The sequence below is a fragment of the Eubalaena glacialis genome, chromosome 9, assembly GCF_028564815.1.
Source record: "Eubalaena glacialis isolate mEubGla1 chromosome 9, mEubGla1.1.hap2.+ XY, whole genome shotgun sequence".
Classification (NCBI taxonomy): Eukaryota; Metazoa; Chordata; class Mammalia; order Artiodactyla; family Balaenidae; genus Eubalaena; species Eubalaena glacialis.
The window spans coordinates 105814380-105835853 of record NC_083724.1 but is presented as its reverse complement, the minus strand read 5'-3'; the positions used below and the strand labels follow the sequence as shown (position 1 = coordinate 105835853).

The window sequence follows — 21474 nt, the reverse complement described above, 5'->3', positions numbered from 1 at the left end:
TAGCAGGTCCTGGCACACTCCGAGGGCCCAGGGTGGCCCGGCACGGCGCTCAGTGACCACGCTCTGGGAGTTGGAGGCCCTGGAGCTGCCCCGCCTGTGGCTGCAGCGAAGTTTGCCTCTGAATCCCGAGCTCCCTGTGCAGCAGAGCTCGGGAAGCGCTGAGAGAGTGGAACAGCTCTGCTACCCACCGACCGTGTTGTAGCCTTGAGCAAGGTGGGCACTACCTGAGCCTCAATTTCCCCATCTGTGAGTGAGGCTCCGTGATACCCAGCATGTGGCGCTTGAAGGAAGAGAGGAGATGACCCAGGTGAGCTCTTACATGCTTTACATGCTTTACAAATGGGAGAAAACAGACTAGAAAATTGCTGCCATCTGCTACACCTCAAATCTGCTCCAATGGCTACAAAGGAGTGCCAGTTATGTCCCACTAGCACTGTTCTGTGGGAAGCGATCTTAAAACCTGAGCTTAAAAATACATATTTTGAATGAATATTGAAACATTATTTGATCCCCCATTACTTTTAATTTTCTAAATTGATTCTCATGCAAAAAAACATATATTGCTTATCACCATTGAGATAAACACTAACTTCAGAGCAGAGAGCTACTAAACCTTCAGATTACCATTTCTTATACTCCCAAGAGAAAAACAAAACAGATCAAATGTTCAGGGGCTCTCAGTTCTTAACTCTTGTTTCCTACTTTCCTTTACCCTTAACATGAGCATTTTGGCCTTATGCAGGGGGGTGTGCAAGTCTGTTGAAAGAAGTCATTTGATCCATTTTTATATGTGTGTACACTCGCACACAGAGAAGGATCATGCATCCCCACAGAGGTCGGATTTTTATGTATACGTCTGCAGGGCTGCAGGCCTCAAGGAGACAGAGTGCAGGGCAATTCTCACAGTCACCCCAAAGTCTACATCGTCACAGGGGAAGAGCCCGACCTAGCTGCTGCCCGGCATCCCTGTTCAGGCCCTACTGCTTTTGGATAACTTGCAGCAGGGTATCTGTACTGCACCTGAAAACAGACCATTCTAGGAAGAGGCAGGGCAGTCTAGATTAGTGCCAGACTCCCCATAAAGTTCCAATTCACTGCAGAACATTCTAGAAGATTGAAGCCACTGTCAGCTTGGGTTCATTGGACCTTCAAAGGGTAAAAACTCCACAGAAGGCTAACATGAATCCTTGGACCTGCCCCAAGCCATCCTCAGCCATCAGGTCTGCCCCATCCTCCCATCCTGGCCACACACACCCTCTAAAAGTAGAAACAGGGTTCACACACGTAGCATTAGAACTTTGTGGAATTAGCGCTCATTAGAATTTTTAAAATCTACCATTAACTCCACATTCTGGAAGCATCAAACTTATTACTCTCCAATGCTAAGTGTGTGCAGAGCGTCCTTCCGTTGCACTGATGAAGGGGGTGCTGCCCGCGATGGATTTCACTGGGACAAGAGCCAACATTGCAGCACAAGTGAGAAGGTGCCAACGAATGAGTGAATCCTTCCATCTTTTAAAAGACAACACCTGTTAAATCATATGGTAATCTCAAGCCAAACATTTTTTAAAAGTTAGAAACACTGTCGACTTCCTAACACCAAACAACCCAGTAGGAAATCAGTGTTTGATCCCAAAGGAAGGAGCTGGGACAAAACACTGCCCAGGACACAAGCCCTTTTCATGGAGCAATTGGGAAACCATTGTAGAGACAAACCAGCCACTTTACCCACCAATCTCTCCAGAAGTGGGACCTCAAACTAATTCCCAAAGCTCTTGAGCCTGGTCCTGAGCTTCAGGCAAACCTGAATCAGCCACAGCTGATGGAATGTCTCCAGGCAGGAACTCTGAACACATGTGTTTGCACCTGTCTTCCGCACAGATCGTACACATGCTTCTTCCTCTACTGAATATAAAGGGGGCAGGGTTTTACTAGCAGGTACTGCAGCAGCCCGTTGGCTAAGAGGATGTACAAACCCCCAACTACCCCTCCACACATCCTCATTTTGTCCTTATACAGATAAAAACAAAGGAAGCATTTACCTGTCAAGATCTTGATCAGTGAGGCTTATTTTGTGCCCTATTTGGCAGCAAAGTGGATCCCCAAGAACCCCTGGACAACCAGGGTCATGGGAGACGGCATTCCTGTGCTCAGCGCTACCTGAAACAGCTGGAGTAACGCCTCCTCTTCAGTGCAGCAGCCCTAATCTCTGGTGCTGGAAACCCCGTGCACACAGGTGTGACACAGGCAGCCTGGGAGGCGTCGCCAAGGAGGAGGGACAGCCATGAGGACCCGCACTTCACAGGGCTTTACGTGCAGAGCATAGACAGCATCTTGCCTTATTCTATTACGATCCCAGGTGTTTATTACCGACCCTCCTGCAGCTTCTATTCCCTGTATTGTGCTTAGTAGGTAACACCTTCCCAGTGGACTTTCCCAGTGGAATGGGTCAGCTGAATTAACATTTTGCCCGGACAACTACAGTCAAACTTTGTTTTCATTAAAAACATACAGCACAGAACATTAGTCTTACATCTTTCTTAGTCTTAAAAAATATAAATATAGAGGGATAATTTGTACAGGATGTATAGGTATGTACACCTTTAGTATGCACATGAGAATTCGGAACAAGTTTATGAAACTTGCACTTTAGGGAGGCCTTCCTCCTGGGGCTGTTGAACAAAGCTCTGAGCCAGTGGGCAGATGCTTGAGTTCCCATGGCCCAATACCCATCTACCGGGAAGAACTGAGCCCTCCTGACTGCAGGTGCAGGGTTGGGACGGGGCAGCTGGCAGGTCACGGGTTCCTCTCCACCGGCTGCTGAAGGCAGAGCTCACTCCCGGCAGAGACGATGGGCAGGCTGTTCTCCAGGTGGTGGTTGATGAGGTGGTTGATACTGTCAAAGATCCTGTCCTTCGTCCGGATCTGTGAGGGGTGCGGAGGGAAGGTTAGCGCCACCCACAGGCAAAGGAAAGAGGACACCCCCCCCCCCCCCACTGGGAGTCAGAACTGGAGAGGCAGCCTCCTTAGGGACCCAGGGTTTCCCTGTGCTTTCAGAGGTGGTGTCTGCTAAGTCCCTGGTCCCTGTCACTGGCCAGTAAATTCAGTCAGTTCATCTGTCCACCCCTCTGGGACTGAGCCATGGCCTCCCCCGCCTTTAGCAACCAGGGGCCGTGGTGATCCTCTGCCTCCCAACAGCCTCCTCTCTCTGGCTCCCCTCCTGCCCTCATGGGATCCATCCCAGAAACCTCTGTCCTGCACCACCCAGTGGTGTCTGCAGGCTCCCCTGCCCCTGCCACCTGCAGGCCTTTGCCCGGCGGTACTGGCCCAGACCGCTTCTTCCACCTGGGAACCTAGGTCAGCCTCCAGGTCAGCACCTTCAGGCCCCCGTCCTTCCTTACCACCCCTCCGCAGGCCAGCTGTCAGCATCCTGCGCACCTGCCAGGAAGGAGCCCACAGCTGTGAGGAGGGGCTCCAAGTTCCCACTGGAGGGTGACCCTTGCTGGGATGGAGGGGCAGTGCTGCACGCTTCTGGTCACTCAGTTCTAAAGCTTAGTAGGGTGCCTGTCCATGAACTTCTCCTGAATAGATGAAGGCCTGAGATGGGGTGAGGGTGCTGGGTGGCGCTTTGCCTCTTCCCGCTGCACAATGGCCCTGTGCTCTGGTCCCTGGGGGCCATCAGTCCCCCCATCCTGAGCCGGTACACTCACTGTATAGACCACACTAGAAGGAGGCAGTATGAGTTCTGGCCAGGAGCAGTCTCCCAGCGTGCTCTGGATGCAGCCCCGGGGGACTGATTCTTTGAGAGGGAACGGAGATGGGGCAGGGGGCAGGCACCTGGCTGTACCCCCTTGTGCTCCAGGCCCATTGATGGCCCTCACAATGGGTCTGGGATGCCTGGGTACCCCAACCTCTCTCTCCAGCCTCATTGCTGGGACCCATCCCTCCCTTGGAACAACCAGCTTCTCCCATCCCTCCCTCAAGGATCTGAAGGCACATCTATTCTCCTCACTTACTTGTCCCAATATTCTTTCCCCAAGTTCTTTTTTTCTTAATTTTATTGGAGTATAGTTGATTTAAAATGTTGTGTTAGTTTCTGCTGTACAGCATTATGAGTCAGTTATACATAAACATATATCCACTTTTCTTTAGATTCTTTTCCCATATAGGTCATTACAGAGTACTGAGTAGAGTTCCCTGTGTTATACAGTAGGTTCTTATTAGTTATCTATTTTATATATAATAGTGTGCATATGCCAATCCCAATCTCCCAATTTATCCCTCCCCCCCTTTCCCTCCTGGTAACCATAAATTTGTTTTCTACATCTGTGACTCTATTTCTGTTTTGTAAATAAGTTATTTGTAACACTTTTTAGATTCCACATATAAGGGATATCATAAGATATTTGTCTTTCTCTGTCTGAATTACTTCACTCAATATGACAATCTCTAGGTCCATCCATCCTTCTCCAAGTTCTTAATCTCACTCTCCTTCCCTAATGTGGCCACGCGTGTTTCTCCCCCTCCATCAACCCACCAATGGGATGTCCATCTCTGGGCCTTCAGTCCCATATCTCATTCTCTCTCTAAATCTATGCTCCAGGTGTGCATATCAGAAGCCCCTGCCCAGGCCATCTGCCCTGGGCTTTAAACGTTTTTAAAATTAGGATGCTGTCCTCTCCTGGGTTCCAACTCTGATGTGAGGCTCCTCCCTACCCACCTCTGTAAGCACTGAAGGGGAAGAAACTTCCCAGGCCATGGGGTCCCCTGACTCTTTGGCATTAAACCTCAGTAAGGGTGTAATCTGATGGGCACATTCAGAAAAAAATTCCCCACCCAGAAAGACACCCTGGGTAACACAACAGGCCCCTTCCTTGGATGCTGAAGGCACCCAGGAGCTCAGCTTGAGCCTAGTATTATCGGGGTGTTGCCTTTACATCATTGACTCCTTATTCCCACTTCTTAATGATTAACACTCATTTATGTTCTGGGGCAATAGAGACAGATGAAGAAGGATTTATGATGGGGAAGTGTCTGGGACAGTGGTCTAAACCTGGGCTCATGTTGGCATCACCTGAGTTGCTCTCAGTAACCCCATGCTCAGGCCAACTCCACCAGGAGCTTGGGATGGGGCCTGGGCACTAGCGTGTTTTATGTTCCCTCCATGATTCCAACATGCTGCCAAGCTGAGGACCACTGGTCAGTGTTTTTGTAGTATATAGGCTGGCCAGTATAAACATGCACACATGTAAGCACACATGTAAGCACACAGAAGAGTAAGCCATATAAAGAAATAGGCAGTTTACTTCACTCCCATAAATACTTGCTGAAACTCTGATCTGGCTCCTGCCCAGAGAACTTGCAGCCCACAGAGCCATCTGTGTGGACTCACCTGCCATGTGCTGGAAATGCCAATGGCTGATTTAAAAAGCCCAGCAGCCCAGACAAACCTAGGACAAACTTCTCCAGATACATAAAGGGATTCTGCTACAGTGATGACACATGAATGTTAACCCCAGAAAACTATGTTAGGCTTTGCATAGCAAAAAGCATATAAAAGTGAGGATGAAAGCCTTTGTTTTATTTCAATATGCATATATTGAAAAAGAAGAAAAATCTGAAATCAATAATCTAAGCTTCCAATTTAGGAAACTAGAGAAGGAAAAGCAAGTTAAGGTCAAATTAAGTAAAGAGAAAGAAATAATAAAAATTAGAGCAGAAATCAATGAAATTGAAATAGGAAATCAATACAGAAAATCAATGATTCCCAAAGCTAGTTCTTTGAAAAGATAAATAAAATCATTAAGCCTCTAACCAGGCTAAGTAAGAAAAAACAAAAGAAGACACAAATTACTAATATCAGAAGTGAAAGAAGGGTCATCACTACAGATCTCATGGGCATTAAAAGGATAATAAAGGAATATTATAACTAACTTGAAGCTTTCCCACTAAGACCAGGAACAAGGCAAGGATGTCCCATCTCATTACCCCTTTTCAACATCATAGTGGAAGTCCCAGCTAATGCAATAAGTCAAGAAAAGGAAATAAAATGTATGCTGATTGGAAAGGAAGAAATAAAACTGTCTTTGCTCACAGATGATATGATTGTCTATGAATAAAATCCAAAAAAATCAACAGCAACAACAACCAAAAACAAACAAACAACCAAACATTCTTGGAACTAATAAGTGATTGTAGCAAGATTGCAGGATAAGAGGTTACTATACAAAAGTCAGTTGCTTTCCGATGTACAAGCAATGAACAAGTTGAATTTGAAATTAAAAACATAATACTATTTATTGGGTTGGCCAAAAAGTTTGTTTGGGTTTTTCCCAAAACATCTTATGGAAAAGCCCGAACAAACTTTTTGGCCAACCCAGTATATTAGCATTCCCAAAATGAAATACTTAGTTATAAATCTAACAAAATATATAAACAATTATATGAGGAAAGCTACAAAATTATAATGAAAGAAAGTTTTAAAAACCAAATAAATGAAGATATATTCGGTATTCATGGGTAGAAAGACTTAATATTGTCAAGATGTCAGTTCTTCCCAACTTGATCTATAGATTCAGTGCAGTCCCAATCAAAATCTCAGCAAGATATTGTGTATATTGACAAACTTATTCTAAAGTTTATATGGAAAAGCAAAAGACCAAGTGTAACCAACACAATATCAAAGGAGAAGAATAAAGTTGGAGGACTGATAATACTCAACTTCAAGTTTTACTATAAAGCTTCAGTAATCAAGATAGTGTGGTATTAGTGAAAGAATCAACAAATAGATCAATGGAACAGAATAGAGAGCCCAGAAATAGACCCACACAAATATAGACAACTGATCTTTGACAAAGAAGCAAAGGCAATACAATGGAGTAAATATTGTCTTTTCAACAAATGGTGCTAGAACAACAAATCGTGCTAGACAACCACAGGCAAAAAACTGAACCTAGGCACAAACCTTACACTATTCACAAAAATTGACTCAAAATGGATGATAAACTTAAATGTAAAATGCAAAACTATAAAACTCTTACAAGATAACATAAGAGAAAACCTAAATGACTGTGGGTTTGGTGATGACTTTTTATTTATGATATCAAAGGCATGATCCATGAAAGAAGGAAATGAGAAGCTGGATTTCATTAAAATTAAAAACTTCTGCCCTTCACGTGACACTGTCAAGAGAATGAGAAGACATGCCACAGATGGGAAGAAAATATTTGCAAGAGACATATCTAATAAATAAAATAATATATAATAACAATAAATAACAAAAATAAAATAATAATTTTGGACTATTATCCAATACAATATTCTATTATACAAAGAACTCTTAAAACCAACAGTAAGAAAATAAACAACCAGACTTAAAAATGGGCCAAATCAAGAATATATAATGGGGAAAAACAGCCTCTTCAATAAACAGTGTTGGGAAAACTGGACATACAAAAGAATCAAACTAGAATACTCTCTCACACCATATACAGAAATAAAATGGATTAAAGACTTAAATGTAAAAGACCCGAAACCATAAAAATTCTAGAAGAAGACCTAGGCAGACACTCTCTGACATCGGTTTTAGCAATAGTTTTTTGGACATCTCCTCAGGCAAGGGAAATGTAAGAAAAATGAACAAATGAGATTACATCGAACTAAAAAGCTTTTGTACAGTGAAGGGAACTATCAACAACAAAAAAAGGCCACCTATAGAATGGGAGAAGATATTTGCAAATAATAAACCCAATACAGGGTTAATATCCAAAATATACAAAGAACTCACACAACTCAACATAAAAAAAAAAAAAAAACCTGATTAAAAATGGTCAAAGGACCTGAATGGACATTTTTCCAAAGAAGACATAGAGTGTAATAATTCTTTGTTGTTTGTATCAACTAGCACAGCAAATTCTACCTTAAAAATGATTTTTTAGGAGCTCTGTAGATGGATAGAATTGTAGTCTCTCTAAATGCACAACTTTCATCCCAGGAAGATCCTCCGGTGCCCTGCTAGTTCTAAGTGCTCACCTCTGTGAGGCTTCCAAGGTGCCAGCTGATAAGGCACTGCTCAAGAAAGCACCAAAAAAGTCCTAATTCCAGCTTAAAGGAGGAAGGCTGGGGCACTCAATGCATCCCCAAGCTGTCTGACCCTGCAGCGCCCACCACCAGAGACCATGCCAAATGCACTTTGGCGGGGGAGAACCATGGGCCCAGAATGCAGACTCAGGGAGGACAGAGCCATCCCACAAAGCTAACCTGATAACTTTGTGAAAATCTGTGAACGCAGAGCAAACTAGGAAGAGAAGAAGCACAGAGTAGCGTGGACAGCAGACTCTCCTGCAAGCCTGCCTGGACCGCTGAGCAGCGGAGGTTGGACACTCACCTGTGTCCTTACAGGTGAGGCTCAGCCATCCCTTTCCCAGGATAGAAGCTGTGTGCCTTTTGCTCCCTCTAGTGGCTGGCAGAACACAATGGCGAAGAAATTGAACTGAGAGCTGGAAGCTTCCTTCAATATTATCTGGTGTTGCCCTCCCCAAACATTTTCTTCTTAGCCATGAAGCAACCCTGTGACACAAAGCCCCAGGCAGAGGCCCCAAAATGTACAGGCCAGGAAGGATGCATTCACTAGACTGTGTTTCTCAGTTCGAGCAGCATCAAAAGCCCCTGGTGTCTTCTGGAAGCACAGACTGCCTGACACCCCCACCCCAAGAGATTCTGGCTCAGCAGGTGGAGCCTGAGAATTTGCATTTCTAGCAGGTTCCAGTGGACAGGGGACCACACTCTGAGAACCACTGGGCGAGAAGAGTACAGCTCGAAGCTCTGTTGGTCTAATTGCATTGTTGACAGGAACGTGACAGTACCTGCCCTGTTCATTCAGCCCCTCCAACCACCCAGTATCAAAACAGAAATGATGGGACATTCTCAAGATGCTCCACTGAGATGTAAACCAGCCAGACCCCAGCGTTTTCCTTCGTCACCCAGCTGGGTGCCAAGCAGCATCCTGTGTGCTTTGTGAACCACCATTGGACCTCCCCCCCAACCCCCAAGATAACCGTCTGGTGTAGTGACAAGAAGCCAGTTTCAAGCACCTGGGTTCACCTCCCCACCTGCCACCTCCTAATGGTGCCCTTTAGGGCAAGTTACTGACCTCTCTGAGTCTTCATTTCCATGTAGAGTGGTTATCATAATAGTCCTACTTCATAGGATTCTCTTCAGAAGTAACTGATTAATGTGCGTGAAGAATTTCACACAGTGCAGGGCCCCTAGGACGTGCTCAGTAAATGTTTGCTGTTCCTGTTTTTCATACCATACTGAGCAGTTTAAACTTACCCTAAAGTCAACGGCCATCCTGGAGAGATTTAGAGCAGGGAATGACATTAGCGGAGCCTCCTGCTGGCAGTGAAGGGTGAGGGGAAATGCACTGACAATCCAGGGAGAGAGGGACCCTTTCAGAGATATTTAGGGGATTGGTCAGTCAGAGAATGTGGAGTGTGAGAGGGAGGTGCTGGTGGCAGAGGCTTGCTGACTGGGCAAGCCATGGGAAGGCATCCAGGGGGCAGCTGGGGTGAGGAGTTGGGAGCGATGGGATGATACCTTCCTCTTTAGACGTGGTGGGCTCAAGTTGCCTAGAACGTTTATGTGGAGTTGCTCTGTAGGCATTTAGAAATGGTGCATTTAAAAATGGTACATTAAGGGAGTTCCCTGGGGCCCTAGTGGTTAGGATTCCAGGCTTTCACTGCCACGGCCCAGGTTCAATCCCTGGTTTGGGAACTGAGATCTCACAAGCCACGTGGTGCGGCCAAAAAAAAAAAAAAATCATGCCTTAAGGAGTACACTCAATCGATGACAAAATGATTACATTCAGCCCCGTCCAAAGGGTGGCACTAGAACAGGCAAAGCTGTCAGTTGAAGATGTCTCCTGATGAAAACTCTGATTCCACAGGAACAGTTGCACATACAGACCTGCAGCCCTCTGTCTACTGTCTCAGCTTTGGCTGGATCCACTGGGAGATCCTCCCACCCCCAAAAGTTCATGCCTGAATGCAACCTAACACAGATAGGATGTAGACCCACCCTGGCCACATTGCCTGGCCTCTTCCAGACTTGAAATTAAGGTGCAGTCCAGGTCCCTCCTAAACCCAATGGCCACAGTGCTGGCTCCACATCAGCCCCCGGGGCTGCAATGCCAAGAGTCGTACTTGGAATCTTGCATGCCAATTGCTTACATTTTCCAATCGATGCCTTGCTCCACATGAACACTCATTTTCCATCCAAGTTGTAAGCCCGATCATGAATCCCTGCACAGCTGGGATCCTGGACATCTTCCAATCTCCCCCTCCTACCCCCATGGTTTCCCTGACCAGCCACATCCAGGGTGAGGGGGACTATTTTGGGTTCCCTGGCCCTGGTTCCTTCTAGGTGTAATGTCCCTTCCTTTTCCAGTTCCAAGGTACTAAGGAGCCTCAATCATCCCCAATTTTGCCCAAAAGTCAGCAAAGTCTGTTTCTGATAATAGAAGAGAAAAAAGGTAGAAGGCTGACCACAGTATCCAAAAGGGAAATTCATAAGAAATGGTCACCAATCAGGGTTTCTTCAGAGCCATACCAGAGAAGCACAGAAATGTTGTGGACACATTAGCTCCAAGCTCCCCTAGGGCGCTGGTGTATTTACAGAAAAAAGGAGGGAAGGTCCCTTACCAAATATTGAGTGGGGAAGATCCTAAAATGTACCTATGTGTTTTTACTTCTTTAATTTTGTAATTGTTGATAGAAATAGAGATGGGTAAATAGATGATGTTTTACATCATTAAATGATTCTCTTTTTACAGGAAAGGCATGAGTAAAGGAATTCTAATTTAAAATGTAAGGCTGAGTATAAGTGTTGTCTTATCCCATCTTCGCCAACCCCAGTGAAATGACAGTAGAGGAATAAACTTCTAAAACAAAAGAGAAGGAGGTGGATTGCCAGTGGATACTGTAACCTCAGCACACTGTAGGCTAGCAGAAAAGAGGAAACCTGTTGAAATAAAAGAGTGAGGAGGAGGGTAGCCTAGAATGTAGGGGGGAGGGCAGATCCTGCAGCTGAGGAGAGAGAGGAGCAATGGTGGGAGGGAGAGCAGTTAGGCTGCCTGGAGAATGCTCCAGAGTAACTGAGCCAGCAGCTCCACCACCCCCTCCTTCCCCTTTGCCTCCTTATAGCCAAACTAGTATTTTGCCTTCAGGGAAGAAGCCAGAGAATGTTTATCCAAAGAAATTAAATAAGATGTCTGGGGGAAATTAAGGCTATAGGAGGGTAAAGGTGATTCCAAGTAAAACGCTCCTGGGAGGTACCCAGAGTAAAAGTCCAAGCCCCCTCCTCTCCTTCTCACACTACAGTCCACTAATCTGTCATACAACAGCTCCCCTTCACCTAATCCCTTCCAAAATATTCCTACCCCATGCCTCACCCACCACACACACATAATCTCAGTCAGTCTTCAATGCTAATTCCAGGAAAGACTAGAGGGAAAGATACCTAAATGTATTACAACAGAGGAGACCCATCCCAGGAAAATCAATCCAGTCTCTTGTTCTTATATATGGCAAGGAAAGGTACTGGGCATCTTAAGAATGTCAGTACCATGAAAAGAAAAATCATGATAAGCAAACAAACACCTGACCCCAGAAGTTAAGTTGGAAAATAGACAAAATATTTAAAACAACTCATATTAATAACACCAAAAAGTAAAAATGTTCTTCTTCTTTTTAACCATTAAAAAGAACAAGATGCACAAAAAAATAAAACAATCAGAAGATAACAAATTTTCCTTTAGAAATTAAATATACTATTTGTAAAATTATACATATATTAAGTTTGGAAGATCATCAAGGAAAGCTTTCAGAACATAGAGCAAATTTTCAAAGAACTGGAAACTTGCAGGAAAGAAGAGACAGAAGATCAATCCAAGAGATCCATCCCCTCAACCAGGTGTTCTAAGGGGAAAGAATAAATAAGGCAAGAAATTATCAAAGAAATAATATAAGGAAATTGCTCTGACCGAAGAAAAAACAAAAATTTTCAGATGGAAAGGGTTCATCACATCTCTGGGAAAATGAATAAGAAAAGGTACACACAGATTCATGACCACATCATTGCAGAAGGTAAAGAAAAAACTAAAAATGTCTAGTTGGTAAAGAAAAAGTAATCCACGAAAGATTAAGAATCAGAGCAGCCATGCTACAGCCAACCATAAGGTGAATCAAAGTGACTTCAAAATATATTTTCAGACATGTAGGAATGAGAAAGTTCATGCCCATGCACCTGTTTTGAGGAAGAACTCCAATGAAAGTGAGTGAAAACCACAAAAGAGGAAGATATAGTATACACAACAGGCTGAAACTCACCCAGGACTCCAATGAGACTATGTCCTTAGAATAATGGGTTTGCTTTAGAAATCTATTAGTCCACATTAGAACAGAAAATCAGACTGTCTTCATGCATGTTCCAAAAATAGATGGAATGAGCTGGATAATAGTAATGACATGGTGAGGAAAACTTAGGTCTCTTCTCTCAAGAAGAAGGCAATTAGAAACTTCAAGATTAACTTATTTAAAAGTAATTGTATAAAATAATATGAATATAATGTAATGTTGGGCCTAACATAGAAATGTAATATATGTATAACATATTTGCCAATAACAGTACAAAGGAGGTGGGCAGAGCAAAGCTACATTAGGCTAGGGAAATAATTTCAGAGGTTAAGGTAATATAACAATGCATTGTTAAGTCTGTAACATTAATATAATAGATTTGATATGTATAACAATAATGTCACACTAAGGGGATACATTCTCTGACCAAAATGGAATGAAACTGGGAATCAACAGCAGGAAAAAAATTCATAAAATTACAAATACATAGAAATTCAAAAACAAACTCCTACATAATCAATGAGTCAAAGAGTTATCAGGAGGGAAATAAGAAAATACTTAAAATAAATGGAAATGAAGACACAACAGACCAAACTTATGAGATACAGCTATACTTAAGAAATTTATAGCTGTAAATGTCTATATTAAGAAAGAAAAAAATCTCAAATCAATAACATAACCCCTCACCTAAAGACACTGAAAAAAAGAAGAGCATACTAAACTTAAGGCAAGCAGAAGAAAGAAAATCATAAAGATTAAAGCAGAGATAAACAAAATGGAGAATGGAAAAACAATAGAAAAAATCAATGAAACCAAAAGCTTGTTCTTTGAAAATGTCAACAAACTTGACAAACCTTTAGCTAAATTGACCAAATTAAAAAACAAAGAAGACTCAAACTACTATACTTAGAAATGAAAAGGGGAACATCTTCCCCACATTATAGAAATAAAAAAGATTATAAAAGAATACCATGGAAAATTTTATGCCAACCAATTTGATATTAGGTGAAATGGACAAATTTTTAGAAAGACACAAACTATCGAAACTGACTCAAGAAGAAATACAGAATCTGAATACACTTATAACAAGTGAAGATATTAATCAGTAAACAGAAGTACCCCAAAAGAAAAGCCCAGGACCAGATAGCTTCACTGCTGAATTCTATCAAATGTTTAAAGAAGAATTAATATAAATTCTTTGGAATTTCTTCCAAAAAATAGAAGATGAGGGAATAGTTCCAAATTCAATCAATGAGGCCAGTAGTACCCTGATACCAAAACCAGACAAAGAAACTACGAGAAAAGAGAACTACAGACTAATATCTCTTATGAATATGGATGCAAAAAATCCTCAACAAAAAATAATGGCAAACCAAATCCAGAAACGTATAAAAAGAATTATACACCATGACCAAGTGGAATTTATTCCAGGAATGCAAGGTTGGTTTAACATCTGAAAACCGATTGATGGAGTTGAACATATCAATAGAATAAAAAACAAAAATCACATAATTATTTCAATAGGCACATAAAGAGCATTTGACAAAATCCAACACTTTTTCATGTTAAAAAATACTCAAAAAAGTAGAAGGAAATTTACTTAACCTGATAAAGGACATCCACAAAAAACTCACAACATCATACTTAATGGTGAAAGACTGGATGCTTTCCCTTAAGATAAGTGAAAAGATAAAGACGACCACTGTTGCCACTTCTATTATTCTACTGGATGTTCTAGCCAGGGCAAATAGTTAATAAAAAGAAATAAAATGCATCCAGATTTGAAAGAAGTTAACTATCTCTATTCACAGATAATATGATCTTATATATAGAAAACACTAAGGAATCACTAAAAAATACTATTAGAACTAATAAATGAGTTCAGCAAGTTTGCAGAATACAAGATTAATACAAACAATTAATTGTAATTATATACTTGCAAAGAACAGAATGAGAGTAAAATTGAGAAAACAATTGCATTCATGAGTACATTCAAGAAACAAATATATAGAGAGGAATAAATTTAACAAAGTAAGTGGAAAACTTACACTCTGAAAACTAAAAAAAAAATTGTCAAAAGAAATTAAAGATGATCTAAATAAGTGGAAAAACATCCCATGTTCATGGACAGAAGACAACATTGTTAAGATGGCAATACTCTCTATCCCCCAATTGATCTATACATTCAACACAATTCCTATAAGAACCCCATCTGACTTCTTTGTAAAAATTGACAAGCTGTTTCTAAAATGTATATAAAATTGTGAGGTTCCCTGAATATCTAAAACGATCCTGAAAAAGAACAAAGTCAGAGGACTCACTATCTTTGGCTTAAAAACTTACTACTAAGCAACAGTAATCAAGACAATGTGGTACTGCCACAAAGGTAGACATAGAGATCAACAGAATGGAATTGAGATCCAGAAATACACCCACACATATACGGTCAATCGGTTTTCAGCAATGCCAAACGTATTCAATGGGGGAAAGAATAGTCTTTTCAACAAATGATGCTGAGAAAACTGGATATCCGCCTGTAAAATAATGAAATCGAAACATTACCTCACCCCAAATATACAAATTACCTCAAAATGGACCAAAAGCCTAAATGGAAAAGCTAATGCTATGAAACTCTTAGAAAAAACAGAGGGATAAATATTCATGAAAAAGACTTTAAAATAACTTGAAGGTGTCTTAAAGATGCTCAAAGAACTAAATGGAGATGTGGAGAAAGTCAAGAAAATGATGTACGAAAAAAATAGAAACATCAATAAAACCTATTTAGAAAACCTAAATAGGAACGAAAATGAAACTCTGGAGTGGAAAAGCACAAAACAGAAGAATGAATCAGGGAGCTTGAAGATAGGACAATTGAAATATTTGAGTCCCAGGAACAGAAGGAAAACAGATTGAAGAAAAGTGAACAGAGCCTAAAAGACCTGTGGGATACCATAAAACAGATCAACATATGCATTGCTAGAATGCTAGAGGGAGAAGAGAGAAAAAAGAGAAAGACAGAGTGTTTGAAGAAATAATGACAGAAATTTTCCCAAATTTGATTAAATACATGAGTATAAATGTCCAAAAAGCTCAATGAACTCTAATAAGGATGAATATAAAGAGACCCACACCAAGACACATCGTAATCAAACTGTCAAAGCCAAGGACAAAGAGAGAATCTTGAAAGCAGCAAGAAAGAAGTGACTTGTCACATACAAGAGATCTTCAAGAAGGTTGTCAGCAGATTGCTCATCAGAAACTTTGGAGCACTTCCCTGGTGGCGCAGTGGTTAAGAATCCACCTGCCAATGCAGGGGACATGGGTTCAAGCCCTGGTCCAGGAAGATCCCACATGCCGCAGAGCAACAAAGCCTGTGCACCACAACTACTGAGCCTACGCTCTAGAGCCTGCGAGCCACAACTACTGAGCCCACACGCTGCAACTACTGAGCCTGTGCACCTACAGCCCATGCTCTGCAACAAGAGAAGCGACTGCAATGAGAAGCCCGCATGCTGCAACGAAGAGTAGCCCCTGCTCGCCGCAACTAGAGAAAGCCCACATGCAGCAACAAAAACCCAAAGCAGCCAAAAATACATAAATAAATAAATTTATTTTTTAAAAAAAGAAAGAAACTTTGGAGACTAGAAAGGCAGTTGGCTGATATATTTAAAAGCTAAAAGAAAAAGAACTCATCAATTAAGAATCTTATTTCCAACAAAACTGTCCTTCAAAAGTGAAGGAGAAATTAAGACATTCACCGATAAAAGCTGAGGGAGTTCATTTCCACTAGGCTTTCCCAGCAAGAAATGCTAAAAAGAGTCCTGCAGGTTGAAATGAAAGACACTAGATAGTAACTCAAAGCTGTATAAAGAAATAAAGATCACAGTAGAGGTAAAATCATGGACAATTATAAAAGCTAGTATTATTGTAACTTTGGTTTGTAACTTCACATTTTGTTTTCTACATAATTAAAGAGATTATTTAAAATGTTGGTTTATGCTTTTGGAGACAGAGTGTATAAAGATGTTTGGAACATCAGCAACCGAAAGGAGTGGGGACAGAGCTGTAAAGGAGCAGAGATTTTGTATGCTATTGAAGTTAAGATGCTACAAGTTCAAATTAGAATGTTATAATTTTAAGATGTTAAATACAATCCCCATAGTAACTACAAAGAAAATAGAGATAGAATAAACACTAAAGAAAATAAGAAGGGAATTAAGACATTTCACTACAAAAAAATCAACTAAACACAAAAGAAGACAGTGATGTAGGAAATAAGAGGGGAAAAAAAGCTATAGGGTATATAGAACACAGAGAGCAAAATTACAGAAGTCCCTTCTTATCAGTAATTACTTTAAATGTAAATGGACTGAATTCTCCAATCAAAACACAGAGATGTGAATAATAGATTAAAAAACATTTTTTTAAGATCCAACTAAAAGCTATCTACAAGAGACTCATTTTAGATCCAAAGACACAAACACGTTGAAAGTGAAAGGATAGAAATATATATTCTATGCAAATAGTAAGCAAAAGAGACTGAGGTAGCTATACCAATATCAGACAAAATAGACTTTAAATAAAGTTTGCAAGAGACAAAGAAGGACATCATATACTAATAAAAGTTTCAATACAGCAAGAAGATACAACAGTTATACATTTAAACATCTCATAATAGACCATCAAATTATATGAAGCAAAAATTGACAGAATTGAAGGGAGAAATGGACAGTTTTCCAACAGTAGTTGAAGGCTTCAATACTCCACCCTCAATAATGATAAGTAAGGAAATAGAGGACTTGAACAACACAATACACCAACTATATCAAACAGACTATGCACAACACTCTAACATCAGAATATACATTTTTCTCAATTGCACATGGAACAATTTCCTAGATAGACCATATGTTAGGTCACAGATTAAATTTCAATAGATTTTAAAAGATAGATATCATACAAAGTATCTTCTCTGACCACAAGAGGATGAAGCTGGATATCAATAAGAGAAAAAAATTTTTTATAGTTTTAAGCATTTACATTAAGAAACAAGAAAGATCTCAAATCAACAACTTATCTTTACAACTTAAGAAACAAAAAGAACAAGGTAAACTCAAAGCAAGCAGAAGAAAGAAAATAATAAAGATTAGAGTAGATATAAATGAGATTGAGAATAGAAAAACAATAGAGAAAATCAATGAAACCAAAAGCTGTTTCTTCAAAAAGGTCAACAAAATTGACAAACATTTAGCTAGACTAAGAAAAAAAGAAAGAAGTTTCAAAATTACTAAAATCAGATATGAAGTGGCAACATTATTAATGATTCTACAGAATAAAAAGGATTATAAAATAGTACTATGAACAACAGTATGCAAATTGGATAACCTAGATGAAATAGACAAATTCCTAGAAACACAAAACCTACCAAGACTAAATCACAAAGAAATAGAAAATATGAATAGACTTATAACTAGTAAGAAGATTGAATCAGTAATCAAAAATCTCCTAACAAAGAAAAGCCCTAGACTTGATGACTTCACTGGTGAATTCTACCAAACATTTAAAGAGGAACACATACCAATTCTTCTCAGATTTCTCCCAAAAAATAAAGACAAGGGGACACTTCTTAACTCATTCTATACATTCTATCAGCATTACCCTGATACCAAAGCCAGACAAGGACACTACAGGAAAAGAAAACTACAGACCAACATCCCTCAGGAACACTGATGTAAAAATCCTTAACAAAATATTAGCAAACCAAATTCAGCAGCATATTAAAAGGATGATACACTATGACCAAGTGAGATTTATTCCTGGAATGCAAGAATGACTCAACTTATGAAAGCACATCACATTAACAGAATGAAGGGGGAAAAAAAATGATAATCTCAAATAATGCAGAAAACCTTTGACAAAATTTAACATCCTTCCATAGACGGAAAATTCTTCAACATAGTACAAACCATACATGAAAATCCCATAGCAAACATCATATTCAATGGTAAAAAAACTGAAAGCTTTTCCTCTAAGATCAGGAACAAGGCAAGGATGGCTGTTCTCACCTCCTATTCAACATAGCAGTTCTATTCAACATAGAAGTTCTAGCCAGAGTAATTAGGCAAGAAGAAAAATAAAAGGCAGCCAATTGGAAAGAAAGAAGTAAAATTATCTGTTTGCAGACGATATGATCTTGCATGGAGAAACCCTAAAGATTCCACATACACAAAAAAATTGTTAGTATCAATAAATGAATTCAGCAAAGTAGCAGGATATGAAGTTGACACACATAAATCAGTTGCATTTCTATATACTAACAATGAACAATCTAAAACTGAAAATAAGAACACAATTCCATTTACAATTACACCAAAAAGAACAAAATACTTGGGAATTAACTTAGCCAAGGAGGGAAAAGACTTGTACAATGAAGACTGCAAAACACTGCTGAAAGAAACTAAAGAAGATATTTTAAAAAGTGGAAAGACATTCCATGCTCATGAATTGGATGACTTAATATTGTTAAGATGTCAATACTACACAAAGCAAGCTGCAAGTTCAATGTAATCCCTATCAAAGACCCAATGACCTTTTTTGCAGAAATGGAAAACTCCATTCTAAAATTCATATAGAATATCAAGGGACATGAATAGCCAAAACAATCTTGAAAAAAAAAAACAAAGTTAGAGGACTCCCAGTTCCTGATTTCAAAACTCACTACAAAGCTACAGTAATCAAAACAGTATGGTACTGGTATAAAGATAGGCATCTAGACAAATGGAATAGAATAGAGAGCCCAGAAACAAATCCCCACACATATGGTCAAGTGTTTTTTTACTAGGGTGCTAAGACCATTCACTAGAGAAAGGACAGTCTTTTCAACAAATGGTACTGGGAAAACTGGATATCCACATGCAAAGAATAAAGTTGCAAGATAAAAGTTTCAAGACATTGAACGTGCAATGATGTCTTAGATATGACACCAAAGGCACAGCCAATCAAAGAAAAATAGACAAATTAAACTTCATGAAAATTTTAAAAGTTTGTGTATCAAAAGACACTATCAACAATATAAAAAGGCAAACACAGAATGGAAGAAAATATGTGTAGATCATGTATTTAATAAGGAATTAATATCCAGAATATATAGAAAACTCCTAAAACTCAACGATAAAAAAACCCAAACAACTCAATTAAAAAAATGCACAAAGAACTTGAGCTGCCATTTATCTAAAGAAGATATATAAATAACCAATAAGCACACAAAAAGATGCTCAACAAAACTGATCATTAGGGAAATGCAAATCAAAACTACAGTGAAATACCATCTCACATCCATTAGGATGGCTACTATCAAGAAAATAGAAAATAAGTGTTGGAGAGGATGTGAAGAAATTGGTACCCTTGTATACTGTTGGCGGGAATGTAAAATGGTGCAGCCACTGTGGAAAAAATATGATGGGTTCTCAAGAAAATATTACAAATGAATTACCATATGATCCAGTAAATCCACCTCTGGATATATACTAAAAAAAATGAAAGCGGGGTCTGGAAGAGATATTTGCATACCCATGTTCATAGCAGCATTTTTCACAATAGCTAAAACATGGAAGCAACACAAATGTCCATCCACTGATGAATGGATGAGCAAAATGTGATATATACGTATAATGGAATATTGTTTAGCCTTAAAAAGGAAGGAAATTCTGACACATTCTACAATGTGGATGAAACTTGAGGGCATTGTGCTAAGTGAAATAAACCAATTACAAAAGACAAATACTGTATGATTCCACTTATATGAGGTATACTTAGAGGAGTCAAAATCATAGATACAGAAAGTAAAATGGTGGATGCCAGGGACTGGGGAGTGGGAATGGGAAGTTATTGTCCAATAGGTATAAAGTTTCAGTTTTGAAAGATGAGAAGAGTTCTGGAGATGGATAGTGGTGGTGGTTGCATAACTATATAAACATACTTAATATCATTGAACTGTACACTCAAAAAGTGGTTAAGATGGTAAATTTTATATTACATATATTTTACCACAATAAAAAGTGAAGAGAAAAAAAAAGGAAAGGAAGAAAAAGTAGGCAAAGGATCTGAATAGACATTTCTCCAAAGAAGATACACAAATGGCCAATAAGCACATGAAAAGATGCTCAACCTCATTAGTCATCAAGGAAAATGCAAATCAAAACCACAATGGTATACCACTTTACATCCACTAGTATGTCTAGAATCAAAAAATCAGATAATAACAAGTGTTGGTGATGATATAGAGGAATTGGAACCCTTATACACTGCTGGTTGGAATGTAAAATGGTATAGCTGCTTTGGAAAACCGTCTGGCATTTCATCAAGTGACAAATTATATAGTTACCATTTGACGTAGCAATCCCACTCCTAGATATATATCCAAGAGAAACGAAACATATGTCCATGCAAAAACTTGTACGTACCATTTATAGCTGCATTATTTACAATAGCCAAGTGCCCATCAACAGACTAATCATAAAATGTGGTATGTCCAAAAACGGAATATTATTCATCCATAAAAAGGAATGGAGTGCTGACACATATTACAGCATGGATAAGCCTTTAAAACATTATGTTAAGTGAAAGAAGTTAGTCAAAAGTCCACATATTATATAATTCTATTCATACGTATGTCCAGAATTGGATAATCTATAGAGACAGAAAATAGCTGAGTGGTTCCTAGGGCTGCGAGACGGGAGGATAGGGAGGTGATAGCTAAATGGTACAGCATGAAAATATTCCAAAATGGACGGTGATGATGGATGCATGTATCTGCGAATATACTAAAAACCACAGAATTGTACACTTCAAGTGTGTATTATGTAAATTCTGTCCCAACAGAGCTGTTTTTAAAGATCTTTATGTTTACCAGTTCATAAATAATACAAGAGACAAGAAACAAGTTAAATAATGCCACAAGAAAGCAAGGACCCAAATCACAACGTGGGAAATTCTACAGACAAACGTCCAGTTCGTCAAACAAATCAAGGTGTAGAGGGAAACAGAAAGAAAGCTGTTACAG

The 21474-nt window shown here is 39.7% G+C and overlaps 1 protein-coding gene across 1 annotated transcript in view; it reads right to left on the bottom strand.

Moving 5' to 3' along the window:
- Positions 1-2796: 2796 nt before the first annotated feature.
- The window catches only part of SHC3 (SHC adaptor protein 3), a 142913-nt gene continuing 124235 nt past the window's right edge, over positions 2797-21474 (bottom strand). The window contains exon 12 of the mRNA XM_061199383.1: positions 2797-2925. Within this exon, the coding sequence (XP_061055366.1) occupies positions 2797-2925 (129 nt within the window). The remainder of the gene's footprint in view (positions 2926-21474) is intronic.